This window comes from Patella vulgata, chromosome 7, assembly GCF_932274485.2.
Source record: "Patella vulgata chromosome 7, xgPatVulg1.2, whole genome shotgun sequence".
Taxonomy (NCBI): Eukaryota; Metazoa; Mollusca; class Gastropoda; family Patellidae; genus Patella; species Patella vulgata.
Genome location: NC_065885.2, coordinates 35,031,365 through 35,049,588, shown reverse-complemented (window position 1 = coordinate 35,049,588; position 18,224 = coordinate 35,031,365). Strand labels below are relative to the sequence as shown.

At 34.9% G+C, this 18,224-nt stretch overlaps 1 protein-coding gene across 2 annotated transcripts in view; it reads right to left on the bottom strand.

Moving 5' to 3' along the window:
- Positions 1-14,080: 14,080 nt before the first annotated feature.
- LOC126827476 (bromodomain-containing protein 1) overlaps positions 14,081-18,224 on the bottom strand; it is a 35,982-nt gene continuing 31,838 nt past the window's right edge. For both annotated transcript variants that reach the window (XM_050556834.2, XM_050556835.2), the window contains 2 exons: positions 16,822-16,964; positions 14,081-14,980 (listed from right to left, as the gene is read on the bottom strand). In XM_050556834.2, the coding sequence (XP_050412791.1) occupies positions 14,788-14,980; positions 16,822-16,964 (336 nt within the window). In that variant the 3' untranslated portion in view covers positions 14,081-14,787. The remainder of the gene's footprint in view (positions 14,981-16,821; positions 16,965-18,224) is intronic.

Genomic DNA, 18,224 nt, shown 5'->3' with positions numbered 1-18,224 from the left:
AAATTGAGCACCTTGCTGTTTAATTACCGTCTGTCAATCATCGGTAATAGGTAATACTTTGGTACAAATTGCGGATTAAACCCAACAGACAGAGAAATAACAAATATTTCTCATATTTTTTCAATAAATCATTATGTTACAAAACAGACATCTTGGATCCCCCCCCCCCTTCAAGTATAAACTAAGTTCCAGTTTAATTCGTCCAAAACTAAAGAGGGAACTAAAATGAGTAAAGGAGTTGGGTTGACTTCCACTTAAGCACGATACCATTAGACAGCTTCAAAAGATATATTATACAGTAATGCAGTCAGAACTATTGTTCCTGATATCATCTCAGACCACTCACAATATTTGGACAGAACCTGTCGGTCTCTTTAAAGTTGTTACAGCCAACACTGATATTAAGCTTCCCTCGGCAGATTCGGATCAAATCCTCGTCCATGAATTTTATGATTTCTTCGATAAGAAAATATCAAAACTAAAAACTAGTATTGATACTGCACTACAGAATGTAACGCTACCTTCAACGATTTGATGCTATTTCTACTGAAAACATTCGCAAGATCATCTTGGACAGCAAATCTGGATCCACTGACAACATGGATTCTCAAGAAAGATTCAATTTTGGATACCATTTCTCTCCACTTATCACTGATTTTATCTGGAGTACCAGAATCTGTCAAATATGCGCTTGTAACACCTATATTAACGAAATCGCCACTTGATGAACAAATATTTAAAAATTACCGCCCAATGTCGAGTTTGCTTATTCTTGAAAAAGTCTTGATAAAAATCATGGAATCAATCTTGTATTATTAGACATGAGTGTCGCATTTGATACCGTCAGTCATGATATTCTCTTTAAACGCCTGGATCAAATCATATTTATCAAACAGAAGACAGCAAGTTCACATAAATGGTATCTTATCACAACCAAAGCCCATCTCTATTATTGTACCACAAGGGTCAGTACTTGAACCTTTGCTATTTTTGATACCGGTATAGTATGTTCTTCCATCGGGACAGCTAATTAGATGCCACAGGGTGCACAGACGATGCGCTAATTTATAACTTTTTTTTGATGAATGAACCTGATAATAATAATAATAATAATAATAACAATCATGGAGGTCCCCGCTGCTGATTCTGGCTGGGACTCGTTTCTTCTCAAAGCTTAGGTTAGCGGCTTGCATCGTCCCTTTTATATAACACAAATGTGAAGTTACATCATACAGAAACGTTACATTAGGTGTTCGATCATATGGGTATTGAATTGCTTATATTTTGGAGAATTTAAAGATCGGGACGGTAAACTTCATAATCTTACTAACCATAACACACACACACACACACACACACACACCTACCCCCTTTTTTCATCCAAACAATTTATGTACTTTCAGATTTTTTTATCTTTCACCTCTACTCAACAACAGACCTTTGGAGGTATTTTATGATTAATACATAATAATTATGCCCCTTTTGAACGTAAGTTTTATCATGATGTATAACAAAGACTGTTTACCACGTCATCAATTCTGGATGCGAATCTGGCTGTCTAGCCAATGTTATGAAATAGACTAATATCTACATAAACAAGTTCCTATATCATCCTATCTTTAATGGCTTATATAAAACAACAGTTGCGACAACTAAATGATCTTAAACTAAATGTGGTTTACAAACCTGTTTGAAAAGTTTATCTAATCGCAGAATGAAGGATCTTTCAAGGGTGACTTTTGACCCAAGTTCTGTCGTGATGTGTAAACAGACACAGTTTCGTAAAATGTTTTTCAAAACCGTAAGCTGGATTGTTTTAATGCATTAAATGTGTTTGTCTTGATCTCTGTTCTATATTATCGCTAAGGGATATCTTAACATAAATTGGCTGACAATTAAGCAAACCATCGCCACCTTTCTAATGTATCTTTGGACACGTTTATAAATTAACATGAATGATGCACCGTGGGAAAATAGACATTGCGTATACCGGAAGACGTCTTTGTTTAGAGTAATACTCCATGCGAGATTAACCCGGGGAAATGCTTTTTAAAATGATTAATTTTGTTTATTTATCTAGTAAGCTTGACAACTAAAAACTCAGTTTTAACGACAAAAAGTTCGGGGCTTATCTACGAATCCCGGTGCCAAAAAAGCTTGATGTATTTTGACCTACGTCTTCTATGCCTTCTATGAAAAGGTGTTGAAACATACACCAACAGTATTTCGAAGTGGATAGCATTTCTGGGAGAAGGTTTGTTGTCTAGGAGTAAGCTAAAAACGTTTTAATAAAAGAACGCTCCGAATTATCCGGAGAAAATCAGCTAATTTCCTTTTCCTCTTATATCAGTAGACCTCCCCATTTCATCAGCAGGGCTACTTAGAAATTATTTCGGTGAAGAGAGGCTCTAAATACGAGAGCTTAATAGTCTGGTAATGTTCTTTCTAAATAAGAAAACTATTTAAAAGATAAAGGTAATTAAAGAGTCATTATCACTATCTGCTACGGTCGTGTGCTTTGTCCTTCATCATCGATGGTGGGATGGGATGGGCATTCAAAGCACGAGATAATGAAAAAGACATGATATTACTCATGTGATGCTTTGCATCAATGAAAGTGAATCACAATGTGATCCTAATAATTCATAATAAAACTTGACGTCAAACGGGGTGTTGGATTTCTCTCTAAAAATCTCAGCGTGTATGTATGCCTAGGTAATTTGGGGACGATGATGGCATCATACATTGTAAACTGTCAAATTTCCTTAACATGAACCTGGCAACCCCCCTCCTGCAAAAATTCTCGGATCCGCCCCTGAATAGCCTGTTTTCATTAGTCTACTTTATAATGGACGAATAAAGCAATTTTGGTTTAGAAATTTAACAGTTTAAGCTCCAGTACTTGCAATATTCTTAATAATGGCCATTGGTTATCTCTCTAAAACGTAATTAACGTTATTTTGGTAGCCAGCCAATTTAAGAGTTTTCAAACGTATTTAAGAAATGTGACAGTCTGTGAGATTCAATAAGTTTGTAGATGACCATAATTTAGTATGTATTATGAAAAGATAGTGATTGGTTCTTGTAAATTGAAAAAAATATATATAATATTATATTGCTACTTTGAAAGTGTTGTGTTACTCGTGGAGGCAAAACGTCTATATCTCGGCAACAGGTTTGTATCAAATTTTGCATACAACCTAATTTAAACGTCCCCGATCTGACTGTTTTGTCAAATCACCTCAAATCTATATAATTATTTTTTTATAGCAATGGCAACTACCTCTAAAGCGCTGGCTAACCTTGGAAAGCATTGATTTTTCAGATAGTAATAAGAGCTAAGATAAACATTATGCAATGTATCCTAAGTATTTAGTTTTCAACAGGTGAGCTTTATAAAAATTAAAAAAAAAATACTCTAGAATTTGAAAAATGCCGGCATGACGGTCGAGTTCTGTAACTATATAAATGTATATAGGTCTATTATTGTATAATATAAAAGACCACACCTTGTGTTTATAGAAAAATCACAACAATTTAAGACCTAACGTCACTTTCGTTTATTCGTTTACGTTAATTTACAATAAAGTTCAGTCTGAGAAAGAAGTTACTAATTTTGTAACTTGTATGTTGTGTAGGGCAAGAATGAAGGTTAAAAACTTTGTAGAAATGTAGTTCCGATTAGAATTTCATATTATTTGGTGTTATTGTTTTATGTGTACAATAAATTAGTAATACTAGGGTAATACTTTCAACGGCTTAGCGGGTGCCGCGGTGACTCAGGGGGTACGGCTCTAGTTCACTCACTTGTTTTTAGGTTTCCTCGTGAAAGTCTCTCGGGATTTCCCTGAGTGGCTTCCTCTTGTCAGTGCTGCAGGATGGAGGGCATGGCAAGGAACGGTGTCTAGTCGCTCGGATTGGACAAAAAAGTGCATGCACGCAAAAAACCCTTAACAGTTGGAATTAGAAATATAAGTGGGTCCGTAGTACAGCTGTCCTGACAAAATATCCCTTATAGCACACTGGCGTTTGAACGTTTTCATTTGCCGGGTCGGTGAAGGAAAGTGGGGCGTTAAACCCCATTAATTTTCATTTCAACGGTTTACCTACACGAAAGGTTATTTATCTGAAACAGTTGCGCATCCAAATATTATCTACAGGCTACAATTAATATTTATATCTTGCATTAACACATTGTATCCAATTACAGGTCGGTTAGTAATAGTAATATTAGTGATAGGTATTGTATACGTGACAGGTACAGATTTTTGTTTTGACGTCGGAAATCCAGAACCAAATGATCGCTCCAGCAGGCAGGGTATCTAACCAACTGAACGATATGCTTTCACTCTAATGTTTCCTATTTTATTCAAAGATAATTATATTTATCTTATCTTGTACATTATAAATAAAATACAGTGTACTATAATAGCTCTAATATATCAACAAATTTATGTTATTTACTCTCACTGCATTCACATAGTATTTTTCGTTGGATAAATTAGATAGGCTGTCGGTCTAAAAATGATTTCCTTTTAAAAGTTTGTGTTTCGGAAAATTTTAATTACTGGCCACTGTCAGCTTTTTCGGGACAACTTGAATTTAGACTCGAAATTGGATATTAGAACTGTCATTAAAATGAAAAGATTTGATACAAATTTGTTCACCTTCACACAACTCGCCATTTGGTTTATATCTAAGGTACAAGTATGAACGTACTATGACGCCATCGCCACCATCTTGGAATCTTGACGTCAAAATTATCAGACATCGAAGTCCATCAATCGATGCGCAAATATCCAAGGAACAAACATGCCAAGTGTCATACTCGAATTGCCGCGGACCAGAACAAGAAGAACTTCAAGACGGGTATCACTTGGGGTCCAGTTCCTTGGCCAAAAATTCAAGAAGGCAGATCTCTAGTCTGTAACTGCAGGAAACTAAACAAAAACTAGTTAGGCCTACCTATGGTTTATAATCAGCCATATTTAGTGTTGAAATATTGTTGAATAAATATTGCAGTGAATATATCCAATGATCAGCTTGATAAAGTCTAGTTTATGTGTCTGACAAGTTGATAAATTACCTACCACACGTATATAAACTAAAAATCTTATAATATTATGATTCTGATGTTTTATCAAATGATGGAAGTGTGCCTGCATGCAATACATAACACCCAGCAAATGTTTCTAGCTTTGTGAAGTACCCAAGTGATACGTGAGTTGTCAGATGTTTTATAAAGTGTAAGCATGTCTCTTGCACGACACCAGTTTGTTTCACAGAAGTATTGCGAAAATGTTCTTATACCTCTGCATAAGACCACTGGCCTTTATAGGTTCAAGTATGCGGACGCCACATCACACATCGTTGATCAATCACACATCGTTCATCTATGGCGCTTGAATTGATTACGTCGTGATGTATACTGGTTCAGACAGAATGGTTCCTTTTATTCATTTTATATACCCATTTACACTAAATAGGAAATATTTTTATCCTGATATACTTCAAACAACTTTATCTATTTTTCTAATACTTGCAGAAGGAAAGGGGTTAATATTGCGAGTTCATTAACACGCACCGATGTCATCCCTCTCAGTGATTGTGATTGACCAGTGTGGCACGATACCTGTTATACACAATAGCTCAATTAATAGTTGTAATCATATTTAGAGTTCAGAAGCTACCCCGAAAGTAATCTCGGGATATTGGGCACCAACAGACTTGACACCCACTCTTAATGTCGGCAGCAAATTTAAAGTAACAATCCTGCTCTTGGGTGCCCCAAAGCAGCGAAGATTTTCCCTGCTGAAAGTTGAACTCGACACGGCGAATGTGCACGCTTCAGTAGCTTGTCTCGGAGTGATTTCTGGCTAGCCACGCGGCGCGATTACACTCAGCGCAGGAGTCTATGAGTCTATAAATAGCCATCGCACGTGAAACTCTGCCCGGATGTTATGGCCGACACTCGTAACCATTTTTCAGTCTATCATTTATCGATGGTTAAATGGTCATAGCTTATTAAGTACAACATGGCCATTTATTTAGTGCCTATAAATGTTTGAAACTGATTTAAGACTTGGTATATATATAAATATTGTGGTGTAGTTGTCGAGATATTTGGAGATATTTATTAATGGTGGGGCACCCTTCTCTTGATACGTTTTTTTGGGGGCAAAGAAAACAGTGTATTCTGCATTCAATGTCAATAACGAAACGCTACTGGCTATTTTTAACAAGGACTGTTTCCGTCTACAAATATCATCTTTTTATAGAAGTTGTTTTGACATTAGTATAATATTCACTTCATGTAAACGGACAACCTTAATTATCGAACCATGGTCCATTTGCTATTCTCGTCTTGGATCAATGAATGAAACTGTTATAAATATCCTTATCGAAGGCGAATCGTCATATTTAGATACAACGACTTCAATTTATAGTTCATTGGGTTTTGAAACTATATTTTGTCTATTTTAAAGCTATTTATATAATTGAATTCGATATCTAAGTTGGTTAAAACCTTTTCCATGCACAGGATACAATCCTAAGGAATAAATGTACAGTTTATTACCGGACGACGTTCGACTGGGATTCTATGATCTTTATCAGGCAGCTGTATTCCAGTTCAGTTAAAGCTACGTTCCAACAAAAGTATTTATCGGGTGGTTATTTCCAATAAAAGTATGGCAATTTTGGCATATATTATGGAAAGTAGAAATATCCAATCCTACTAGAAAAATACTGGATGTCCTGAAAAACACTCATGAAGCGCATACAGGACAGAAATGTACGGGTTTCCCTAATCGACAGCCCGACGATTAGGAGTGTCTGCACGCGTGATGTCGAAGGTTGCACGCGGACATTGAGCGCTTGATGTACATGTTGGTAAACTTTATAAAGAGTTAGACGTACAACACTGTCTGAGTTAAAAATCACGGAAAAAGACGCGGGCCGATATTTGTAAAAAAAAATAGTCAGCGATAAAGGCAACAATATCATCGTCTTTTGTATGCAATGAATTCTCCTCCGACTTCGCAACCGTTTTGATCGATTTTTTATAGCCGGGTATTCCCTGACAAGGATTTGAAGCAAAATTATGATAAATATTAGTTTGAATATGTTTTTAGTCCAAATATATCATCAAATCACTCAGTTTGTACCTGGGAATGTATCTTTAATAAATGTCATTGAAGATTTTTCTATACTATCTGACTAGGTGATATGTCATTAATAACTATTCCATACAATATATTATACCCAATTTCCATACCCATGCTTAGCCAGGAATAGACCTAGACCGGCATTGGTTGTTTTACCTATTAATATATTTCGTTTCTGGGTTCGGACATTTTAACAGGGCTTATTTTAATGTTTCAAAAGATAAGGTATGGGCTCATAGCACGGGGCGAGAGAGGGGTGGGTGGTCCGGAGTTTCATTCACTCCCTGGGTTCCGCGAAATTTTCCAAAATTTGACAGCCGGTAATTGTGCAAAATGTTCTACTTTTAAGTAGGCCAGTGCTTGGATGTTCAATAATTAGACGAGTCTATGGTTAATTATATTATTCAAAATGAAATACATTTATATGCAGCAATGGATATGAAAAGATATAGTTTTAAGTATTATGTATTGCTGTATATTTCTTCCATACAGTGGACTGGATGTTTGGTGTACGGATTTTTCTCAGGTTAGCTTAATTTTTGATAGATTTAAACAAATAAAAACATCTCGAAAGCTAACCTTGAATTTTTGTATTAAACTATTGTACTATAAGTAAGATATAACCTAGTTAATCGCCTCGAAATAAGTCGGCTTACAAACTGAACAATAAACAGAAAATACCTACCAGTTATATAGTTTATGGAAATGTGTTGAAATCATCAAGTGCTAGTATAAGGCTTTATTTGGATACGCTTGTAGTAGTTTTTATGTCTCTAATTTTATTGCCCAAACAAATCCATTGGTTTAAAATGAACATGCAATATAAGGGTAATAATAAATTGTATAGTAGCCATCAAGAGAGTTTATAGTATGGGTCTTACTCCACCTATAGACCACGATAAGCTTCCAACCGTAAAAAATTAATAAGTAATAAGAACAGTGTGATCACTGATAAATTCCACCACATAGCAGACACATCCCAATCATCTTCGTATCACGCGTGTAATAGTTATGATGTGGAACTTTAAAACGTCACAATAAACAGGCGGGGCACTAGATAGAAACACAAAATTCTCAATCTGGTTACCAATCAGCAATGGAAGATCACGATGCAAATAAAGATAGGTTGCCAGGCAACGAAACATACGCCCACAGCAGCTAAATTGTCCGGGCTGTCAACAAGAGTTGTTGCATATTTTTACTTTTTTCGGTAATGAAACAGTTGTAATACACTAAAATCTGATTAAGAGCAACAACTCAGAAAACCATTAGAATTTGTTTGGTTTCCATAAAGTTCTGCCCCATGCTAATGTTTTGTATACAAAACTTTTAATATCATGGATTTAGCTGTTCCAAGTCATAAAAATTCATTGAAAATCAATATACTTGTTCCTCTCAAGATCTTAAACTCTGTGTATCAATGTTAAGTCAATCGGATGATAACTTTAGCCTTTTAAGCGTCACACAATTTTGCAAAGTGATCATGGGCCATCACTTGGGTAGTAATTATCGGAAATCGTTGAAAATCAATCGGATTCTTCGTCTCATGATCTTAAACACTGTGTTTAAATTTAAGGTCAATCGGATATTAACTTTGGCCCCTAGAGCGTCCACAAGATTTTTTTTAATCAAGGACCATAACTCTGGCAGTAATTATAGGAAATCGCTGAAAATCAATAGGCTTCTTCGTCTCATGACCTTAAACACCGTGTATAAATTTAAAGTCAATCGGATATTAACTTTGGCCTCTAGAGCGTCCACAGGATTTTTTGAAGTGATCAAGGGCCATAACTCTGGTAGTAATTATCGGAAATCGCTGAAAATCAATAGGCTTCTTCGTCTCATTACCTTAAACACTGTGCATAAATTTAAGATCAATCGGATATTAACTTTGGCCCCTAGAGCGTCCACAAGATTTTTTGAAGTGAACAAGGGCCATAACTCTGGTAGTAATTATCGGAAATCGCTGAAAATAAATAGGCTTCTTCGTCTCAAGACCTTAAACACCGTGTATAAATTTTGAAGTCAATCGGATATTAACTTTAGCCTCTAGAGCGTCCACAAGCAATTGTGGACGCCGGACCGACGGACGGACGGACGGGGGCGACGACAATATACGACCACATCTAAATGTGGGCGTATAAAAACTATTTCAATCGAACCCAATCCCAGTTTCAAAGAAAGGTTGTAAGACAACGAAACATACGCTCACAGTAGCTAAGTCGTCCGACAGTCAACAAGGGTTGTCGCATATTTTTTTTCTTTGGTCAGTAATGAGAACATTTACAACACATGAAAATCTGATAACGAGTAATCATCAGATATCATTAAAAATTAATAGGTTTCTTTGTCCCACGACCTTAAACACTGTGTATAAATTTAAAGTCAATCGGATATTAACTTTAACCGCTAGAGCGTTCATAGGGTTTTCCAAAGTGATCACGGGCCATAACACTGGCAGTAATTATCGGAAATCACTGAATATCAATAGGCTTCTTCGTCTCATGGCCTTAAACACTGTGTATGAATTTAAATTGGGTATTTTTAGCCTCTAGAGCTTCCACGACGGACGGGGACTACGACAATATATTTCAATGTGGGCTTGCAGGGGGGGGGGGGCGAGGCTATGGATGCAATTGCCCCGCTGCCATTACATTTTTACCGGTTGTTCTTTCGGGACTGAAATGGGTCAACGGATCAGTCTTTTAAATGTAACCCTTAAACCCTGGATTCGATAAAGTGCACCAAATCGGTTCTTGTATCTAGTGTTCTAATCAGAAGACGTCAGATTTCATCGTTTCTGCGCCAGAATTTCCGGGATGAGAGGTCATCTCCTGTCCCCCACCGCCATGTCCCGGTGCCTCGAAGACGTTCCGAAACCCCGGTGCCTTGTTCTGTCGGAGCTGAAAGGATCCACAGTAAACAAATTACCTGTTTTTAATAAATATTCCACTTCTGTTCAGCGAAGATTACGCTACGCTCTTATTTTGGCACTTCCCTGCATGAATGGACATGGTTACAGCGTTCTCAAAACTGAAACCCAACGAGGCATCGGCGCAACATTGAAACCTGGTTGCGTTCAGATGCTGAAGTTTGTTTACACTGCTGTAGACCTGTAACTATACGATTGGTGAATCATATGAGATAATAAATATTTCATGGTAATTTGTACAGAATTCATGGGAAGGACATAATAATATCGCCTGTATTCGCTCACTCATTTGCATTCAGCAGTTTATTTTTTATAACACTCTTCCGCTAATCTATGATTACCAACATTCTACTTGTGCTTACCACCAGTTGATCTAATCAAAAAGCGATTTAAATGAACAAAAAAATCCCAAGAAAATGCGCATTTAAGAAAAGTTGATTGCTTCTATTTATTTTAAGTTTGTTCGTTTTTAAAAGATTATTTAAAAAAAAAAGAATAAGTATGAATGTAATGTATTAACCAAGAACCGATTATGACGTTATCGCGAAGTCATAAAAAAACGAGGTCCGAGTTTCATGTTGACCGCCTCAAGAACAAAAAGACAATGGCTAAGTAAGACTGGCTCACTAGTCTCGACGTCGCGGGTTGGCTCCCAGTGTTGGCCGCAGAGCGCCACTGCCCGGGCAAAATTTCCCTCATAGCACACTGTATGGCGTATGCCTAACTTCATTAGCCCAGTCGGAGCAGAACAGCAGGACGTTAAACCCCATTTCATTTTTTGGTTTAATAATTCTTTTCCAAATGTCGTGATAGGTCCTCTTACAGAAAATGCAAACGGTAATAACGTGGATGAAATTCATTATGGGACTACCGTACTTTAAGTACTATTTATATACCTTGGCGTAAAATGTGGATTCTCATTAGCTATTTTAATTCTCTTTTTTTTTTACGCATTTTAATCATCCCAAACATTCAGAACGAAGATATGTTTTTTAGTAGAGAATAAACGTATACACACTAATTATAAACCATTCTGATAAACCAACCGACAATTACCATTCTTATCTTAATTGGAATCAATCCATCAAAGATGCCGAGTATCTGGAAAATATTTGCAGTGGCTAAGATTGGGATCAATTTTTTCAAATTCTTATTAAAGGGTATGATAATGGAGAGATAATCAGTTATTTTAATCTTTATTTCTGGGGTAAACCGTTAAATATGCTGGCTTATCAAATCGTGAACCATTTGAATTGTTTGATATTAAATGCTATAGATATCCATGGGATCTTGGTTTCCACATGGTTTTATCATTAAAGGAATATTCCGCTTAGCATAAATATAAGAAAATCTAAATCTAAGGCATTATTCATTCATCCTTTATCCGTTTCTACTCTGGAGGTAACAGGACAGGTCCTCCATGTAAGAATTGTCCATTGCCCATTACATAATTCATGTCGGCTATATTTACTCCTAATCTACAGTAGGGAAGAACCATAATTTAAGTTATTTCGGCGGATAACAAAATATTTATAGTTGTAATTCACGGTCAACAACCTGCCTGGAAAACACGTTTTAAATATTACTGAGAGAAGGAACCTGGATTTGTAATTTATTGTAAATCAGAACACTGCCTTGTAGTCAACAACCAGCCTGGCAAACAAGTTTTAACTACAGAGGTGAGGAACCAGAATTTTATCTGATTCCGACGGATAACAAATATCTATAGATCAGAGATTCAGAGCATTGCCTTCAATGTCAACAATCTGCCTGGCAAACATGTTTTAAATATCTTAACATAATTTGAAAACCCAAAAAAATCATTAAACTAGATTAACATTATTTGTCAAAATATAATCGCTTCATCTTGAACGCGTTTGTTTTAAAAAAAACTGAAGTTGAATGTACGACACAGTTTATTTTCTAGGCAAAATTTTGACAGACAAGCTCGTCTGTTGTTTTGTTTTTTAAGGTTTATGTCTAGTTACCTCTGATAAAAAAAACCCTCAAGATTTACTTATTGTGCAGAAAATATTTACGTCATTAAAATATGTGTACCACGAAGTACATTATTTTTAGAACTGTGAACGTCATACCCATGATATTTGTTTCGTTTATTGTTTACTTGTTGAACCGAGGGGCTCACTGACAAACATATTGTATTCGAGTTAGGATAACATTATAACCAAACCGCAGATCAGACACTGATGTATGTGTTTTATAAATATCACAAGTAAAGAGGCTAACGTGTAGTATATTATCTCACAAAATATACACATCGCCAACTTTAACTTTAATTTGGGAATATTACATTGGTAAAAAAGGGGGGAGAGAGAGAAATGGGGTTTAACGTCCACTCGACACAAACTAGGTCATTTCGGGACTAACATATGGTTTAATTTTATTTACATAATTCGCTTGCGCGTAGGGGTCTTTAGCAGTGGGAGGAAACCGGAGGACCCGGAGAAAACCCACGAGGTTGGACAGGCGACCCTACTCCTTGCCACGTACATGGTAAAAAAGGGAGTTCCAAAATTGGTGACCCTGGGATACTGTACTACTTATTTATTTCAAGCCCTACAGCGCAATGAAAACTAATAATTATTTCACGTATCGCCATAACCTGCAAATATGGTTTTAAAATATTTCAACAATCAAAAGTTATAGTCAAAGGAATGAGTGTAAACTTATAAAAAATACTAATTACGCCAGCAGCGTTTAAGAATAAATATTGACTAGGTAATTGGTGTATATTTACCGTAGTCACACAACGCGAATCTGGGCTTGAAAAATTACCCGTAAATGGTGTTTTGTGGCGTTTCTATCATATGCACAAATTCAGCGTGTGGCAATCTTACGAATTCATCAAAAACGACATAAATCAAGACTAAAAAGGAGCCCACCAAATACGTGAGACCATTAAATTCTTTGGGGACCCTTAGCACCATACTTGCAAGCATTCAAATCAATATTTTGGGTCCACAGTTTTCTTTCTGATTTGACCGAAGACAGGCATTTTGTTGATTTGTGGTTTGCCTCCATTAACTGCGAGTAGCCTACATGCAAATCATTGGAATTTTGTGGAGTGTCCTTTCATTTTTCAAAGCCCTAGAACAGCATTTCAAAAACTGTAAGATTAATCAACACTAATGATCTTACTCCAAATGGCCTCCGCGGTATTGGAGGGAAACTTGCATATGTCGCGCTGTGATTGCTGCCCTCAATTCACCAATCTTTTGAGGGTTGTTCTGGTACACATTATCCTTGAGATAATCAAGGAAATCCCCAGAGTCCAGCAATTTCTTGAAATTTGCATGACCCTTGAGAGTTTTATAAATGTTTATGGGTTCTGTTTTGTTGGGTTTTTTTGGGGGGGGGGGGGGTCAAACTGACTTAGTATGTTTATAACTTGATCTCGGTTTCTTTCGATTTTGGCGCATATTGGACCGTCACTTCCTATATATACATTTTTAAGTTGTGGAGCCCCCTTGTAACAGTATGTTCAAATATGTTACCGTTACACCATAATGATGCATGAGTGCAAATTTCGATATTGGCGCGTATTGGACTGTAACTTTCTGGATTATGACCCCTTATGGTATGAAATATAACGTTTTCAGCTTGTGGAGTCTCGAGGGCTCATCGATTTTATATTATTTTCAAACCCGTTCAAATATATTACCGTTACATAATAATTATGGTTGAGTCTGAATGGCGGCTCAGGTTGTGGACCATCTAGAGGTCACATTTTTTATCCGATTGAGATGAAAATTAAAACGAGTATCAGTAGTTCTTGGAAGAGTTCAATTTTGTCCAATTCAGGAGATTAAACTTAAACCATGTGTTAAGGACCAAAAGTTTTGGGGGAGTTTGACTTTGGTAAGCGGGGCCTGACACATTAACATGAACAGATGATAGATGTGTTTCCTGAAGAACGGACAGGACACCAGCAACAGCATGATAATACATATCAAAAGACCACTTTTCTTTCCTCATTGTTTATTTTTAAATAAATGTAAACAAGATCTAGCTTCATACAGGATGATCAACATATAACAATGGTTTTATATACAAACAAACCAGGTCTTTTCATAATATTTAAATCTACACTGTCAATTTCATGGACACATACCTTAATAACAAATGAACAATAGCACACTATGACAAAACTGTATTGACAATCAAATGAAATGTGCCCATTGGAGATTTCTGTTGGTTGGATGAAATCATGAGGACTACCAAAAGTAGGTGTGTTTATGAATAAAAAGTCATAAACAAGTATGTGATTATGTCTGGAAACTAAGTCATGCAATTATCTACAAATGAATCAATAATACAGTTTATAAGTATAAGTCAAATTATTATATAGTACTGATAACTCTACATAAAGATATACCGGTACTTTAATAGTTAATTCAGGGCATCTACTACGGTACTCAAAATAATTTGGTTCAAGCAGGAAATAAAAGTTAAAATGATAAGTTCATACATATAATAATTACATTCTATCTATACCATTACTTACACAAGTATATACACAGGTGGAAAATAAAATCAGCAAATAATTATGACCAAACAAAATATTTATCAAAATGCTACAAAATTATCTCTGGATGTGGATGTATAAATTATGAAAAGGGGGTCACTGTACAATAGTTTGAAAACATTTTTTTACAAGTTCATAACAAATTAATCCTCTGAGCTAGACTCGGCTAAAAGTGGATTTGGTTCACCGTTGACATTGCATCGATGAACAATGGCTTTCTCATAGGCTTTCTGTACTGCTTTGCGGACATTAGGCTTTTTATTTTCTAATAGTTTCATTTTATCTAGTTCAGAATCTACTCCTAGTGGTTCTAGTTTACTTCTTGGTAACCACTGCCTGGAAAACAATTTAAAAAAGGTTGAATAAAGGTCATATTTGTTAATAATATCTTTTGCTTGAATACCTGTTGATTAGTAATGATAATATTTGTTGATTACATAGTAACTAATTAATGTAATTAATTGGTTGTTAATGGAATAATGATCATATCAGTTGGTTGAATAAAGGTTACATTTGTTGGTTAAATAAAGATCATGTTTATTTGTTGAATAAAGGACATATTTGCTGGTTGAATAAAGGTCGAATTTGATGGTTGATAAAAGGGGTTTAGTTTTGTTTTAAATAAAGGTTAATCATGTAGTTGTTGATTAAAATAAGGTATGATTATGTAATGAATGCTTAGTTTTGAGGTTAATTACTGTTAGGTTATAGTTCAGGTATTATTGCTAGTCAGCAGAAAATAAAAAGATTACAGTCTGCTAACAGAACTAGTACTAGTAGCAGGTTGTTTATTGAAGCTGCGTTACTAATTACATAGGTATACTTGTAATAAGAAGGTAAGTAGTCTACAGGGTGCCAATGTTATCATTCTACATGTATCTATCTCACCTTAATATTTTACTTATTATGTAGTAGATGATTACTTCATTTTTAATTAACAATCTTCAGTCACAGAGTGTAGATTATTATTAAAACACCACTTCTGTCCAATATTATCAAGAAGATATTAAAGGGGAATCTTTTCCCCAATTTAAATTAAGTTATGGGCATTTTAAGTTTCCATTACTTTCTATTGATTTTATGATATCCCCTTTTTCTGTATTTAAAGTTCAAGCATTAGACAGATTCAAAAGAATAACCCATTTCTATCTATGAACATCAAGGTTAAGATGTTGTCCAACCTAGAATTTTGATTTATCTGAAGATCAGCTCTTTCAGGCCTTATTTAGGAAACTATGCCTTCTCATACTGTACAGCTTTAATTGATATACATTTGTATAGCTTGACTTGAATAATGAAAACAAATTTTGACTACTTGGCCTATGAATAATGCCAGTTTAATTTTGTTCTGTAACTACTATTCCAGTATGTCAGCTGTGTATAATTATGTGAAGCAGGTTGTTGTAATATAATAAAATATATTCTTGACTAGTGTATGTCAATGTAACATACAGTATATGTGTTATATTGTGAAATCTAATCCTTGTACTCAACTCTGTTCTTTATATACATAATTTATTAACACACCATTGTTAGAACAATTTCTATTATATTTTCATCTTACTAATCACTTTCATCTGACCTACAAATAGCTGTCTGTTGTTTATCATGTAATAACCATCTTTCTTATCACAAAACAAAAGTGTGTTTATATTATGTTTGTATGTAATATAATTCAATACATGTAGGTTAACAATGTATGTCAGTTCTATGAGTGTATTGTGTTAGCAGTCATTTTTCATTTCAAATATGGTAGAAGTCTATATATGCCAAATTTTAAAATATCTTTCAAATTATTAAAAGCCAATATTCTGGAATAAATGGCAATTACAGACTTATAATAATAAAAAATAAAATAGTAGGCTTTCCAAAAAGCATAATGCTTCAAAATTATTAAATTGATCTGTGCCAAGGAAAACTATGGACATGTCCACATTATTTTCTGTAGATATCATGTGACCATTGTTACTTTTTTTTTGTTATCGTCAAACTTTCAATGGCTGATAACTGATCGCTATTCAAAATGGTATCTAATCTACATACATTTTTTGATTTAATCATGTAAAATACCATCTTATTCATTCTTAAGATATCAAAGAAATCCATATTATTCAATTTTTTTAGGGAAAACCTTTTTAATAGCTGTTCGTGTTAAAAAAAAGTTTTGATAAACTTACCAAGTTCGTTTGGTATCAAAGAAAAGAACTAAGTAGACAACTTCATCATAGCGATTACGTAAGCCTAAAACATCTTCAGGTGGTACTGGTATTGGTACACCATTATGAAAATAACCTGTTTTAGGCATTTTGGGGTTGATAATCTGCAATACATGAAAAGTAATTACGGTCTAAGAAATAATCTTTTTCCACCTGATATTGATTGTATTTGAACACATAAAGCATTCAGGTTTCAACAAAATGAACATGTTATGGGCAAAACATTTTCTGATAATATAATAATATGCGTTTTCTGATAATATAATGAATGATTCCCTCATCAAAGACAGAAAAAAAATTTCATTCTAAAATGCACCAAATGATCTTGTAAATCAATAAATGCGAAAAAATACTGCTAACTTATGTGTATCTCTGCAATTTGAAATTTTAATAAAACCTGAACAGGTATCAGGATATGTGCTATAGGTTGTTAGAGAAAATTTTTCTTACAGTCATTTCAATTGCTTTTAGTATATTAAATGCGGTATTTTCAACATCAAGCCAACATTCAATATTTTATTTTCGGTTGCTGTACAGTACAGCACAATTACACTGTTTAAAAAGTTGTGAAATGTCAAGGATCTAGCACGGACCGGAAACAGGATATGTATGGCTACAGTTAAAGGGAATTCCTGTAGGAAATAACAGTACCAGCACCATGTCTTTAAACTTGCAGTAAATGTAGAATGAAATGTTGTTAAACAATGCTCTCTAAGTAAGAAATACAACTAATGATGTAGCAAAATATACAATGGAATTTATTTCCAACCACATATGAATGAATTGTTTCCATTCAATGGCATTTAGTAACTGAACTGGAACACAGGTCACATGGAATACTGTTACTGTTTATTATTGAGGGAAGTTTTGACCCAGTGTCTCTAGTCCTTATCAAGCAATGAGTACCTAAATATAGCAGAACAACTTCTTTTTACAGTCACTACTTAGTGCTGGTAACCTTTTACTTCCAAATCACCTGGACGATATGTACGGTATTATTATTTTTAAGAATGTTAATTTAAGCTAACCCTAAGTTAATTGTATTTAGATCCAGATAACGTTTGGGAATAATTCTCCTGAAGTCAAAGCTTTAAAAATATATATGTGTAAGCTTATATTTAATAGCAAAATAAGAACCATATGAATGGGAGGTGCAACTGTTAAAAATATTTTTTTTTAAATATCTGACTTGATTTCCACTTGATATAATAAATGGTGCATGTTTATAATAAATACTATAGGTACAAGACTATAGACTTATCTGTAACCAAGTAAATAAATACCAGATGAACAATTTCCTCACTATTACCTCATACAAACTTATTATAAACATCCTCCCATTCCAGGTTCATATATATATTACA